At 37.8% G+C, this 15,031-nt stretch overlaps 2 protein-coding genes across 2 annotated transcripts in view; one reads left to right on the forward strand and one right to left on the reverse strand.

Annotated features, from left to right (window-relative positions):
* Window positions 1-133: 133 nt before the first annotated feature.
* Window positions 134-11,733, reverse strand: LOC145491432 (serine/threonine-protein phosphatase 2A regulatory subunit B'' subunit gamma-like). The gene is made up of 20 exons (XM_081470623.1): window positions 11,273-11,733; window positions 11,011-11,138; window positions 10,342-10,446; window positions 9,321-9,377; window positions 8,947-9,002; window positions 8,800-8,856; window positions 8,316-8,356; window positions 7,740-7,810; window positions 7,226-7,270; window positions 6,567-6,654; window positions 6,080-6,135; window positions 5,300-5,375; window positions 4,377-4,437; window positions 4,192-4,267; window positions 3,417-3,473; window positions 3,263-3,298; window positions 2,677-2,721; window positions 2,477-2,536; window positions 2,187-2,254; window positions 134-1,019 (listed from the first exon to the last, which is right to left on the reverse strand). Exons 1-20 carry the CDS (start codon window positions 11,340-11,342, stop codon window positions 920-922), a joined length of 1,353 nt encoding a protein of 450 aa, XP_081326749.1. The 5' UTR covers window positions 11,343-11,733; the 3' UTR covers window positions 134-919.
* A 2,167-nt stretch (window positions 11,734-13,900) lies between these two features.
* The window catches only part of LOC145490719 (ATP-binding cassette sub-family C member 4-like), a 15,569-nt gene continuing 14,438 nt past the window's right edge, over window positions 13,901-15,031 (forward strand). The window contains exon 1 of the mRNA XM_081469809.1: window positions 13,901-14,185. The gene's annotated coding sequence lies outside the window, so the exon portion shown is untranslated. The remainder of the gene's footprint in view (window positions 14,186-15,031) is intronic.

The following is a 15,031-nucleotide window of genomic DNA, read 5'->3' on the forward strand; positions in this document are numbered from 1 at the left end:
GGGATCAACAAATTTAATGTGACTTTTTCAGTTTCTGTTTGTGTACACAAAGTAATCCACTGTAAATTGCATGGTTTTCTTTTGACCTGTGCATGATACAATAAAGAATAATGGCTGGTTAATTCACTGGTTCGGTATGTGGTTTACATTCCACATTGAACTTGATACATGTAGGCAACTTCTGTATTTGCCATTTGTAAGCAGTACGCTGAAAATAATAGAGTCTGTAGAAAAAAGGTACAAGTTTACACTGCACATGTTAGAAATTTCAGTCCTTGTTGCAATGATCTGTAAAAGCTAAAGGGGAAATTAAGGAAGGGGAAAAAGTGCAGGCAAAAGAACTAAGGAGATCATTTTGTTAGTAAACCCAATAAACACGTACAAAGATGAGGGTTAATATCTGTTTTGTTTCAGAGAGAAAACAAGATTTTCAGTTTCTAGCTCCAAGCCACAACGTAGTTTAGTGATGCTAAAATTAACAAATTTAGAAGTATATAATTTCATTGTAGCAAGCAAATAAATTAAGGTGTTATCATACAAATCCATGTAAGAACCAAAAACAAGGTCTGGATTTTCAAAAAAGATTAAACAGTAATTAAATTACAATAGTGTGAAATGTATTTATTTAAATGATTTTACTTTGTACAAATATGCCTCTAATTCGCCCAAGGCTCATTGTTGTTCAAAAGCTGATCAATACTTATCCAAGATTAAGAGTTAACAGAAGCAAAACTGCTGACTTCCATCTTCATACATGTAGATGGCAATTCACATCAGCACACCTGCCAGAGCTCCACCAAGTCCCAGATCTTATTGAAAGCACTGCTGATAACTTAACAATTTTTTTTGAAGTTTACACTAATCCTGGGTTGGCTCAATCCTGATTTGAACTTCAGCAGTGGTGCGAGACTGATCTTTTTTATTCATTATTCACATCTTGTACCAGCAACTCTCTGTTTTCGTAAGTCCAGAAGCCATTCAAGTCAATCAGAATACTTGTCACTGTCTCTCCTTGGCCACTGTTAAAAGATATAAGAAAATATCCTGTTGGAAAGCGTTTGCTTAAAGGCATACTACTATTAAACAATTAGAAAATTGAGAACAAATAATCTAATTGTTTTAGTATAAATCTACTAGTCATTCTTTATCTAAATCCTCTTCAAGAACACTTAAAAAACGCCAAGAAGTGGCCATAATAACTTTGTTAACAAGGGCACATTGTTACACTACTCACTGTCTATCACAGAATAGATGGGGAGTAGCATAGCCAATCAGAGAATGGCATTCATGATAGAATGCTAGTAGATTTATACCGAAGGCATAAAGAAACACAGAACAATTTTAACACTAAGTGTTGATATAGTGATAGTGAGCAAAGAGAAATAACATTAAGATAATCAAAAAAGTGGCACTAAAGAAAAAGAAAACATCCTCTCTTGTTTTTATCAAACTATAGAAACACTTGTGAAAGCTTGGGAGAACTCAAAAATGCTGTGGAATCACTCGGCTGTGGCCCACGTTCCCACACCATTTTCTTGTTCTCCCAACCTTCATTCCTGTTTCTATAACTTGATTAGAGACAAGGAAAATCTCGTCTACGTCTTAAAGATTGTATTAGTTGAACATGAAACTGTCATATGCCTACAGTAGTTGTGGTGTACTTCTTGAAAATCTACCATAAACTGCAATGTTGTGATATTTTGAAAATATTTTTTAAAGCAACGTTTCAAGCAACTTGGCCAGCAATTGTGTCATGTTATTGCAAGGCAAGTTGTAGAGTGCCAGAGATGTTACTAAACACCTAAATTCACTGAGCACACTGTTCCTGTAATCATTGAAAAAAGGGTTATCCTGCAAAGAAACATTTCCAGATGTTCGTTTCCAGGGGAATTACGCCAAGCAATTTTTGATGCATTGTGTGTCTGACTGTGCAACAAAATTGTATGAAAAATTTCACAGAAGTTGGCCTGTGTAACAGGCTACAGTGCTGAAGTCACTTAAAGAGATAACACTTGTAAACCAGGGTTCAACTTTCAGGAAAAAACCTTGGGACCAGCTAGCCCCTAAGTTTTCAGATTTAGTCACCAGCAAAAGTATTTCAGTGAAAAGTTAGTCGCCAGTGAAAAAAATTGGCTGCATTGGTGACCCCAGCGGTTGCAACATCAAGCTCTATATACTTCACTGACCTGTTAACAAGATCTTGTAGACTAATCCTGTAAGGGTCTGTAGGCTTGACCATATCAAAAATCTCATCCTGCAAGACAAAAGACATCACTGCCATACAATTTTTGGTAGAGTGCTTTATTGACACAAGTCAAAGCTGGCTTTGAGGAAACATGGTTCCTGGGTCTTTAGTTTCATTATTGTGAGCTGAGTATTTGATAATCAATTAGTAACATAACAATAAGTTATACAAAGCATTCCTTTATTTAATTATCAGGACATAAGTTAATAAGTAGTATTTAATATTGTTTACCTTCACATCAAGAAACTTCACTGGTTCATGGCCGTGCTTCTTCATCTCCTCTTGAATTTCCTTTGTGAAAGATTCAAACAAAATTTGTGAGAGGCAACTTAAAAAGACATGTAGAGTTCTTTAATAGAGCAAAATAAGTTTTTTTAATAGATTACAGTTGGGAAACAGTGTAGTTATAAATCAACAATTGAAAACCTCACCCTAAAGAAGTAGTTTAATGAGAAGATGTTCAGATGCCCCAAAGCCTGAAATGAAGGAACATAAAGTTTTAATATTAATTTTAATCCTGGAACGAAAAAACTTAAGATTCCAACATTTGATAACTTCCTAAGATGCAGGGCTTGAAAAAAGTGCCATCCCATTGTCCCAGACAAGTAGATTTTCCTTTTGGGAGAGTAACTTTTCATTCTCACTTGCCCTATGGGCAAGGGATCAAGCAAGTCAACTGCCAACTAAATCATTAAAAGAGCAAACTAAGACTTTCCCAGGGAAAGCAAAATTTGAGAGCTACTTGTCCAAAGGGCAAGCTGGAATTCAAGCCCTGAGACGATGCTGATGGGGAAGTGTATCTATAGTATCTATTTCATTCTCAGATTAAAGCTTTCTTCTTCTGGCAAAAAAATCACTGAAAGTCTGCTATTAGATACCATTTTGGACACAGCAAGACAAACTTGAATACTTCCGGCTATTATCTTGCACCATCTTAGCACTTTTGAACAAAACCTTCACAAATCTATTTAAAAAATGAAATTAATATGTTCTGTACACCTTATACTGCAAACATACCTGAACATCCAAGATTCTAAACATGTACTGCAAAGCCTGATAAACATTGAAAAGAAAAGCACGTTGTAGTAAGCAGGCTAAAAACAGGTTTTTCCCCTTCAGTAAATAATAATATTTTTATTGTCTTCAGCCTTAGACAAAGCCATACACTAACCTGTGGTTCTTTTCTATTTTCCAATGCAAGGACAAAATCCAAGTATGTCTTGTAATCCTAAATGAACAAAAATACTTTGATTTAATCGAAGAATTTTCATTTAATAGTAAAACCTCAATACAAATGCAAAATAATATAGTCACGCCATCTTCTCATCAGTCAGCAACAATGAGAACTCGTAAGCTGTTTTTACAGGCTATATCTCACGTAACATTGTATACTGTTACTAAAGTGCGAAGTACACCAGACGTTTTACTGGCTATCAAAACAAAGAGTTCTTTGGTGTAATAATGTAAAACATTTACAATCATTATGGCTGGGCAAATTTTTGTTTTGTTATCGTAATGAAATACAACGCAGTTAAATGCAATTTAACAGAGTTAACAACAAGGAGCGCAAGTCTTGCCTTTGCAGTCAGTGGGCATTTAGATCTGCGCATGTGCCAGGTTTCCACAGGCTCTTGGGCCACAAGGTGTTCAAGTAGTTTTACAATTGTCAGCGCTTTCCTCAAGCATCTGAGTCTCAAGCACAGGGACTCTGCTCAGAGGTTGTTTCCCCTCCCCTGTCCCTCCCTTCTCTTTCCGCTGTTTTATCAGTGTGACGGGTGCCTGCTTTCTCCCTTCCACGTGGGGGCTCATGGCTAGGTTGCCAGGATTTGCCAGCCATGGGAGCGGTCTCCATTAATAGTGGAAGCTCCTGGATGCCTCAGGCACCCAACCACCACTTTGCAAGGCAGTTGTTAACAGATGGTTTAATTGACAGTTAGGATACTGACCATTTCTCCATCATAAGTTAAACACTCCTGAAACACCCTGTCTACAAAAACCTTTGTTAATGTTCCTGAACCATATCTATAAGGCAAAAATATTTAATATGAGTGAGAAGGTGATAAAATCTACTAATAAAAATCAAAAAATAAATAATACAAACTAATTTTATATCCTTGTGAGTAATAATTACCTTGCCAATTCTTCCTTACTCAACATTCCATTGTGATCAGTATCAAGACTTAAATATTGACCTACAAAAATAATGACAAAAAGATTATCAGCAACTTTTGCAGAATATCATGAAACAACCCAGTGGTGCATCTAGGGGAGGGGCCCAGGGGGCCTGCCCCCCCCCCCCCCCATATTTTGGGTGAAAAAAGAAGAAATGACTGAAGGAAGAAAAGCCAGCAGGGCAAGTAAAACACCCCTCCCCCCCTCCCCACTGCCTTAGCTCAAAGCCTGGATTTGCCACTGCAATCGAGGGGGAAACATAAGGCTGCTGCTACCATTATTCTAACTTGTGTATAACACATCACCAAGTATTTGTAATTCATATTACTTTGAAGATAATTCATACTGATTCTGTCAGTTAAAAGCAACATCATCAAGAAGTTAGAATACTGGGACCCATGAGAGTGTAAACATGAATGTTATTATTTTCTGCTGTCCTCCAGAAAGATGGATATAGGAATGACTTTGTTAGTTCGATGGTGACAGAACATATCACATGGTTTACTGGTACAATAACATTGCATTATTCCTTGTTGAATACATGCATGTATTATGAGCATTTATTATATGGCTAGTTCCGCGAGCGGGCAAGATGAATCAAATCCTGCGCTGTGATTGGCTACCCGAGCGGGCAAGATGGAGCTATCTTGCCCGCTCGGGACTACCCGCCGTGTCCCGCAAGAAAAATTTCCCCGAAAGCCATATAATAAATCCTTTATTGACCAAGCTTGTTTGGTCAAGATGGCTGGATATTGGCCTCGTTCTTTTTTTGCGGGTTTATGGACCTCGACTCCGTCTCGGTCCATAAACTCGCAAAAAAAGGACTTGGCCAATATCCAGCCATCTTGACCTCACACTTGGTCAATAACCCATATTTCTCACCATAAACTCTAAGTGCTGACGGGGCTGAGAACCAGTTAGCATCTTGTTGCTCTTTTGACAAGTCTTCATCTCTCAGCTACAACCAAACAATACAAAACAATCTTAATAGAACAAACTTGAGATATGGTAATCACATTAAAAATATTAAATTTGAAACTACTGATTGAGTGGCAAACCAACTGACTGACTGACTGACTGATGGACGGATGGACAGACAGACTGATTGAATGTCTGATGGGCTGACTGACTGATTTATTGAGTTTTTTACTGTTGCTTGCATCTAAGCTTGAACATGTGATGCCGAAACATGATCTAATTGGGTGGAAAAAGGGGCATGATTGGTCATCAAACATTTGAAGTTTAGCAGACTGCAATGCGAACATTTGCGCTCTGAAAAACTCTGAAAGTCTTGCCCCTGCCAATATTTCATGGCTATACTAGAAGTAAAACCACTTTCGCAAAAGGCGTGTGCATATTGACACAAGTCAGGATCAATTTTGTGCGCTGAACTTTGAACACGAAAGTTTGCACTACAGTCTGCTAAACTTCAAATGTTTGATGAACAATCATGCCACGTTTGACACCCAATTAGAGCATGTTTCGGCATCACATGTTCACGCTTACGATGGCATTTGATTGACTCACTGACAGACTGATGAACTGACAGACGGACAGAAGAATTGACAGATGGACAGACTGACTGACTGATGGACCAACTGATTGACTGACTGACTGACTGACTGATTGATTGATTGATTGATTGATTGATTAATAGCATACCTCAAGGAGATCATCCAGGAAACTACAAGCTAGGATGTCTTGAATCTTGATCTTTCCTGTACAAAAGAGAGGGCTGAACATTAGTGAGACTCACTCAGCTGAACAGTGTATGCTTGTAGCTTGGCTTATCTTTGAGCATGGTGTTAGTGAGTAGCCAGGCTTACACATTTTTGTTGTGTTCCCAACAGAGCCTTTCATTCAGCTCTTTTGCTGAAATATCATTCATTGCATGTGTGAGTGTGTGTGTGCTACATGTAGCTGGGAGCTCACGGCTAGGTTGCAGGAAGTTCTAGCCACAACCAGGACGTTTGGGTTATAGTGCATCGCCAGGCTTCTGACATTACTGAGGCACTTGAGCTGCACCTGCAATTTATATAATTATTGTGACCATGAATTTTCCAAACTAGCATTACTTTCCTTGTTTGCAGACATTACTGGTATATGAAAAGGAATAGAGATCAATGAAGAAATTTCACTACTTCCTCACCTGTCCTGAGAGGGTCCAAAAAGAAGAAAAATTTTCTTACAGCAGTACAGACGTAGAAGGAATAAAATGATTTCTCAAGGCCATCCAACTGCGAGAAAAACAATGTTTTATTACTGGCAATTACACATGAAGCTGTGATCACAAACTGTGATGCCATTCTAAATTTGGAAATGCAATTTGGGTCACAATCTGCAAAAAATAGATTAATTGAAGGCTTTCGTGCAAAAAGGGCGTATACAGCGTTGGGCTGATTTTTATTTTTTGCAGGATTGAGCTAATTTTTGGTAGACTGACTTGTTTTGACATGAAAAGCATCATTGCGTAATTGTTTTTGTCGATTTGTGCTTCGTTTTTGAGAAATAATGTATGCAAAAAAACTCAGTCTTCTGAGCAGCCTCAACTGACAAGAGACAACTGACAGAAGGCCGACAGAGGGCCAACAGTTGGTCGACAGGTTGTTTTAGGAGCTGTTCTTCACAATATTACCATCATTTCTGCTGTACTGGCAATATACATGTATGTTCAACATTCAGCTCCCTGACCCACAGAAAACAAAGAAGACACCCAGCCTCTACCATGCTAAGGTCCTGCAAGTATAGAACCATTTTCTTAACTTAAGTCTAAATTTATTACTGGTATTTTTAATCAAGATGTCATACCTGTGGTAATGTTGGAATTAACTCCAGTATGTAATTTTCAAGGTCCTGAAAAAGGGAAAGAAACAGATCAATTAACCGTAGACAGTCCCAACAATCAAACCATTAACCGATCATGCATACCAACTGGTTAGCTCAGTCAGTAGAGCAACTTACAGTGATCTGTTCCAGAGGTCATGGGTTTGAATTCCACTGAGGTCAAAGAATTTTTCTTTACCTCAACATGTAATCCCTATTTCCTTCCCGGGGCTTTGAACACTCAGGAGGAAATACTTGTAATGTGCTGATTTCCAGCATACCATGTTAATTTAGAGTTAATTTCTACTTTCCGAAAACTATGGCTCTAGTTTATCAACAAGAATACAGCTGTTGTCAGTGTGATAAATACCACTTTCATTACTCTAAACTGTCATTTGAAAACTTCAAGAACACTGAGTAACTAACTTTCAGAATACACTTGCTTAGATTACTAGTTTCCACTAGTTCACAACCATCACACAAACTACTGCAAGCTTACCGACTCTTTCAGGTATCCTTGTCCGGCAACATCATATAGACTTAGGCCTATTCTGGTTTGATGAAGCCAAACTGAAAAGAAAAGTCCAAACTCAGATACTGTAATGGCAATGTGGGATTCAATTTAAACATTATCATCCCCTTAAAATGCCTTGTTATTCACTAATCTTTCAAAATTCTTTTCAGTCCCTTACCATTTTCCCCACAAACTGTGTCATAAAATGCTTATTAGTATTGAAAAGTAATCAGCCCAGGACAATTATGTGCTACAGCCAATGAGGTACAAACGGTACGGTAAGCTATGTCACACTATGTTGGACTCATATTCATAATCAAAGTGATGTAGTGAAATGCTGACTATCGCCAACAGGAAAATGAAGCTACTAGGCTAAGCCTTGTTTGTTTGTTTTTCAGAACGTTAAAGTACATTTTCCTTATTTTACAATGATAGTTACCTACAGCTCTTTGTTTTGAAAAGGAAAGACTAATTCACTCGGCCAGTTGAAATCTGCATGCACTGTTTTTAGCTTCCACATTATAACAATAGGTTCAATACAGCTTTGCTTTATCAACCTACCTTTTCGCATGACATAGTTAAAAAACTGCATGATAGAGATCCTGAAATTTTAGAAGTGATGATAAAAGAAATTTTATAGAAAAAATGTTATTTCAGCATTATGATCTCAAAACTATTGAGCTACACTGTACAATTAAGTGTAGTATTTAAAGTGCTTATGAAACCAAATGAAAAAGTTGCCTTAAATAGCACTTGGTATTGATAAATTAAATGCTTTGACACTGCGCATTTTTCCATTCTACTGTACCTTGGTTTACTATTCTTCCTTGACCTTCACAAAGATATGCAACAGTGGGAGACATTTGCTTACATGACCATTTTGATTTCAATAGATAACAGATAACGTGGTCTGTGCATTTGGTTCTAAAACGCTTTTATTTGTCTTAGAAATTTTATATTCATTTGTTGAATCTCTCCATTTTTCAAAATGAAATGCTTGATATCATGGCAATGGGAATGTTTATGTGATGTTTTACTCCCTCACCTCCCAAAAGGATCCTGCTGAAATAATTTGGCAAAAACAGTTGCACTGAAGAAGGGCCTGTCATGAAAAAAAAAATGAGAATATCTTAGCAAACTACCACCCAAAAAGGCAAAATTATTTTCCTTGCACACTGTATAGTGTTACTACCTGCATTTTTCACCAGCCTCTCCAGCAACTTTTAAGAAGTCTTCATAGTTGATCATCTAAAAAACAACAGCACACAAACAAAACAAAGTTCTTTCAGTTAGCAACAAAATAATATTAAACATTATCACTAACATTGTACTAAAATGACTTCAAACTAGCCAAGGTAACAATCCCTAGACATTTTATTGCCAAAAACGATTGAAAAAAACAGAATCATAAATGATGACATTTCTATTTCAAAAGATGCTTTATAGACAAGTACCAATGCAATATTGCTACATGATAGAAAAAACATGTTTACAAGTCCATTTACAATGGCAATAATTGAAAAATATTTGGTTGATTTAATCTAGTAAACTTTCTTAAATTAATACCTGTTCATCTCCAAACACAGGTGGTGTATGATGTTTATCAAGTAAAAACCACAGGTTCTAAAACAGGACAGGTGTAATTAGCAAAATCATGAAATCACCACAAGAAAATCAAAAGGGCAAATCAAATGTACAAATGGATAAATGATATAACTAATCAGAACAATTAAAACAATGCGACAGTGTACAGTCAAACCTCTCTAATACGGAGACCGAAGAGACAAAGTGTTCGTATTAGAGATGTGTCTGTATTCACTATTGGGGAGGTCACTATTGTTTTGAACTTTACGAACTCTGAACTCACCCCTCTCACTTAGTACAACTTTTTCTCCACGTGCATAACTTCAGGTGGTTTTAACTAGCCAATCGTGGCTCAGAGTGTGCTCGCGCATACATTTGAACTTCGCTGTTGTAATTTTGCAGATTTCCATCTTTGTTGTATTTTCTTGCTGTGTTTAAGATTTTAGGCCAGCCTTGCCGCTGCTTTTGGAGTTTAGAGTCTAGCTTCTTCACTGTTTTTAGCCATTGTGATTCGTCGTTTATTGTGTGTGCCGGATTACGTGGGTGGTTCATTAAATAGTTCACTTATTAATTTAGAGTTTAAGCCTACAACTCACTGAATACAATTCCCAACAATTATGATGACATCATGTTGAGTCTCCACTGACAGTTTAGAGTATTAAGTAACTAAAATCATGCCCAAAAGTGACATTTTGGCATGTTCTGGTATTGGTATCAATTTGTGGTAATGTTTCTGTAACTGCCAACAGGAAATGGCACATACCGCAAATTATTGACACCTGGTCCCTGGAGTGTCCATAATAAAGAGGTTTAATTTCTGTGCATTTGCTTCCCAGGGCCAAGATTTAGTGTCCGTTGTCTGTTTTAGAGAGGGTCTGTAATGTTTATAGAGGGTTTTTGAGAGGAAATGCATGAGAATGTTGTTGGTACATGGGAAACTGTCCATATTAGAGAGGTGTCCGTATGGAGAGGTTCGACTGTCCATGATAAAATATTTTCCAACCTGAAGTTCATCATTGTCAAGGAGCTCTCTACTTTTCCTCTGAAGAAATACAGCTCTTGACTCCTCTCTTAACTTCTGTAACAAAACCTCATCTTCTGAAGGAAGCTAGAGAGTAGAGGAGAAGAAAACATTACAGTGTTGGTCCCTATTACATAACTTGCCTAATGCCCATCTATGAACACTGCTAGCTGCATTAATTTGGAGATCAGATCAAGATCTGTGCTTTATGAAAAGGGATCCAAGAAAGAGATGTTGGGGGATTACAGAATTGACAAAAAAGGTCACTTTGTGATTTTTTACCTCAGAGACCACTTAGAGAGGCGAAACTGTGCTTATGTCGCTAACTGTGTTTCACAACAATCTTTTGATTTAAAAAATTTAAGATTGAACAGGCTACTATATCATTTTTTTTATGGATTTTTCTGTACTTTTTTTTTTCTCATCGGTTTATGAGTTGGTGTGATGCCTAATTACTTAATTAAGATGATGATAATGAAAGCAAACCATCCAAAGGACAGGTTGAAGATGTAGGCAGTTTAATTTGTTATTACTGAATTTTCTGCCAGAAGTTGATTCATTTTCATGGAAGTGGCATGCATCATTATAGCTACTCGTACAGTGTGTTACAAGTTAGTTTGAATCACATGTAACGTGTCAAAATTCATCTACCTTGAAATAAAACCTGGGAATAGCATCATAGCTCTTGGTTTTGACTTTTCCAGCTCCTTTCCATTCATTGTAGTATTTGGTAAAAAGTTCTGTCTCACTGGGAGTACTTTGATCTAGATCATCGGCTTCTACAAAAATTAACAAGGTAAGGTAATAGAGTGGCTATTAAGTAAAAGTGGTGCAGAAAATGCACTAAACTGCTTCGAAAAGACGAAAACACTGGTTAACCGAAAGCGGCGAAAAATATTGCAAATCATTGTACTTTCTTCTTTCTCCGCCTTCTTCCTCTCGTTAAACCTTCGTAGCGATTCAGCCCATCCTGTTGCACTCATTTCACTGGGTAAAGCCTCATGAACTTCTAAAATGAAAAATAAACTCCAAAAAAATTTTCTCCCCTGCTCCCGCCATGTTTTATTTTAGAAGATGACGAAGTTCCAGCGGATTATGGGATTGAAGATAAGGAGGAAACTGGGGACAAAGGCGTCATGTAAGAGGAATTAAAAGTCACGGGTGGTCGTGTTTGACCAGAAGTATGTAAATACCTTCACCTCCGGCTCTGAAACAACTTCAGGATAAGGCTTAAACCACTTCAAGTTTTTACACCGAGCCATTCTTGAAAAGCACGCGATAATTTGTAGCTTAGGGAAACAAAACGTGGCTAACTGAAAGAAATCGGAAATAACCAATAGCTAAGCTTTCTGAAGATGTTCACCGCGTCAAGCACGCGCTTTCACGTGCATGTCAAAGCAGCTAAATAGTTTCTTAAGAAATATTTAAAGATCTCAATTAGTCTTTCCGCTATTCAGGTTTCATTTAGGTAAGTGTGGCTTTAAAAGCCAATTTTTAGAAATTTATATTTCAATCGTATCGTAGCCGAGACGCCGAGACTATTTTTTAATTATTTTTAGCAAGACTAAGCGCTTTAAAAAAGGTCCCAAACTGTGATAAGTGATAATCAAAGTGCTCCTGATCACGCAGGCGTGATGATAGCTAAATGATTTTGAAGATAAATTAGAACCCCAAGTCGCTTTTATTGGTGATTAGGAAAAGAAAAGTTGACTGCAAGTACTGTTAGACGATGGAAAGTAGACCAGCACGAAGAATAACGGAGCGGAAGCAAGGCAGACGCCACGAGATTAAGCTGATATGCGCTAATAAGCTTTACTTTGTTCCCTTTTACAGCCAGTTTTTCTAGTATAGCTGCTTTCTGTTAATGTCGATCATGCCTGGCAATTGGTAGAACTGCATGTCTACCTGTAACGTCTGTAAAATTTGTCGGATTGATTCACCAGGAGTCTCCCGGATACAGACCGAATTCACCGGTCTCCCGCGGTGATCAAAATATATAAATACGAAAGAAAATGCTTAGAGTGCACTGTTTCCGACATATTTTCGATTTAGAGCGAATTCGGGGACGAGAACTGGGTTGGTTGTTGAGTCTTTATGCTAGAATCAGCTAAGCTTGCTTTGGTGTTTGGCGATTTTTGAGACCAGAAAAAAAATACCAGTACCTTCACGCAAAATTGAAGATCTGCCGGATCAATTGGATCCTTTACGCTGACATCACTGTAGAAGGGTCGCTACACGAGCGCCGGACAGTACTGCACAGTAAGTAAAGACAGAATGCACAATCCTTGCTAGGTATATAGTGCTTATCTGCCTAACGTGTTAAGATCAGCATTACCCATAAAATATACTGTTAATTATAACTATCAGAGTTACTGATAATTTCTTAGCTTCAGTTGTCTGGTACCCGTTTGAAATCAATGTTAGATTTCGCTATAACAGTTGCGTTGTTCTGGAGGTATCTGGTAAGCGTTTAGACAACTACAACCCCAGTTATATAATGTATAGACATTCCTTGCCGTGGAAAAAAAAACTATCAAAACATATTCAGACCTATCACGTGACATAGATCTGTACCAATGGCTAGCTGTCGACCACAATGACTCGAAATGACAAACCGTTTAAAGGAGCTATGCTTAGTTATTAAAATCGTTGTTCTAATCATTGAACAAAATTACTTTCAAATTGAAAGAAACCACAGAATGGCAGTTTTCTAATTAAGGTAGAAAAGCATTACAGACAGAAGTAATAATAGACCAGAATAAACAAGAAAAAACGGGGAAGGGATTATAGAAAGACTGACAAATCTCACTTAATAAAAGCTTCTATGACTTCTTGTACGACGGCTGTATAAACACAGTGGTGAATTTAGTCAAAATAAAGTTAAGCCCGACAGGCTCTTAGCCCTCGACGCCTAACTACAGTCTCTGTAGCATGAATCAGCTAAGAGTATTTCTCCCCCACCCCCCCCCCCCCCTCTACCTGGATGTGATGCTAGTCCATCGGAGGTTACTTTCCGGCAATCTGTCTGTCAGGGGCCCCCAACAATTCGCCGATACCCTTTTATTCACGAGGGTGGAGAGAGAAGCTGTGTGAGAGCAAAGTGTCTTGCCCAAGAACACAACACAATTACCATGGCCAGGGCGCCTTCACTCACACGCTGGTCAAAATACCCGATGTTCAAAATAAGACATAGTGTAATTGACAACGTTAATTTTGAATTCTATGGTTATTTTAATCACTGTCAGCTATTAAAAGAGCTTGTGGTGTATTTCGCGACCTCTTCCGTCAATCTAGAGCCTCCTTTTGAAAGATCACCCAAGCTAACAAAAGCAGTTCCTGTTGGAATTTCAAGCTAGGCGAAGTTGTGCCTTGAAATCACGTTTCCTCGGTTGCAGTCAGTAAATATTTAATTTGTACTCCTCTATTTTCGATGTCCTAATGACTGAAGTAGCACGAAAACTTCATTGATGTCGCGTGTGCCAATCACAAAAATTTCGAAACAGAACACAAAGCAAACAGAATTCGCAATAAATCTTGTTACTGATTGATAGCGGGAAAACACGAGAGACACAAACCACGATCGGCTTAAGTTGTCGCTAGATGTGGCGCCAGATTGCTGAAAAAAACAGCAGCACACGCACATGTCTAAGTAACCATTACAAAGCTCTTCAAATGCAAAACGAAAGCAAACACACAGTTATAAAAGGTCGACCGGTCAACGGAATGCATGGTTATTAAACGAGTAGCTTTGTGAAATGATTTTGGATTTTGTGTCATCAAGGACAGCCTACGAACAACTATAATCGAGCTGATCTTTTCATATAAGGTGAGTTAACATGTTTTTACAGCTTACTGTGACAGAAAAAGTTTTGTTTCGAAGGGTAGTCTACTGCCTTTAGAACAAAAGAACTTGTTCTACATGAAGAAAATACGATGGGATCTTTGCAAGCCGGTAACTGCAACTTTAAAGAGATAGGTTTATAATAAGTTGCTGTTGGAGTTCTACCGTTTTCTTGGTAGGAAACTAAGTTCTTGTATTTTGTTGGCAATGAAACTAAGTCACTAGCAAAGTTATCCAGATTTTGTTGCTAAGCAGAATCAACGTAACGCCAAATAGTGCCGAACCTGAACGGACTTGAGTGAACAGTGTATTGTTCTCGTCACTTTAGTCTTGGGCGTATTATGCAGGCAGCTCGGTCTTATGTCTTCTCGGATTTACTCATCTTTCACCAGTTATTCAGTTAATACGCAAAGCGGTGAATAAGCTTCGATTTTGCCGCTCTTCAAGCATCTTGAGAATGAAGTTCAACTTACGGTTTTGGCTACTTTAGTAGCTGTTTAAACCGCATAAGGCACGTGACTTGTCTAAGCACTTGTCATCTTAGGAGCTGATTTAAAACAAACCTAATGCAAATACACATGTAGTTTATAAAGTTAACAGGCATGTAAGCTAATGCGACTGTAGTTCAAAATGTCTCAAAACAAAACCGTACCTATCCGAAGAAGCCAGAAAGCCTAATGTATTTACCTTATTTAATAGAGTAAACAAGTTAAAGAACTGATTTTAGGAAGAAAACAACCGTTTGAACAAAAAATTCTGTGTGAATTAAAGAAAACGTGTTTAGGATACATGCAGGAATGTTTGCAAGCATTAAAGAATCACTGCTCATTT

This window comes from Orbicella franksi, chromosome 6, assembly GCF_964199315.1.
Source record: "Orbicella franksi chromosome 6, jaOrbFran1.1, whole genome shotgun sequence".
In the NCBI taxonomy this organism is placed as follows: Eukaryota; Metazoa; Cnidaria; class Anthozoa; order Scleractinia; family Merulinidae; genus Orbicella; species Orbicella franksi.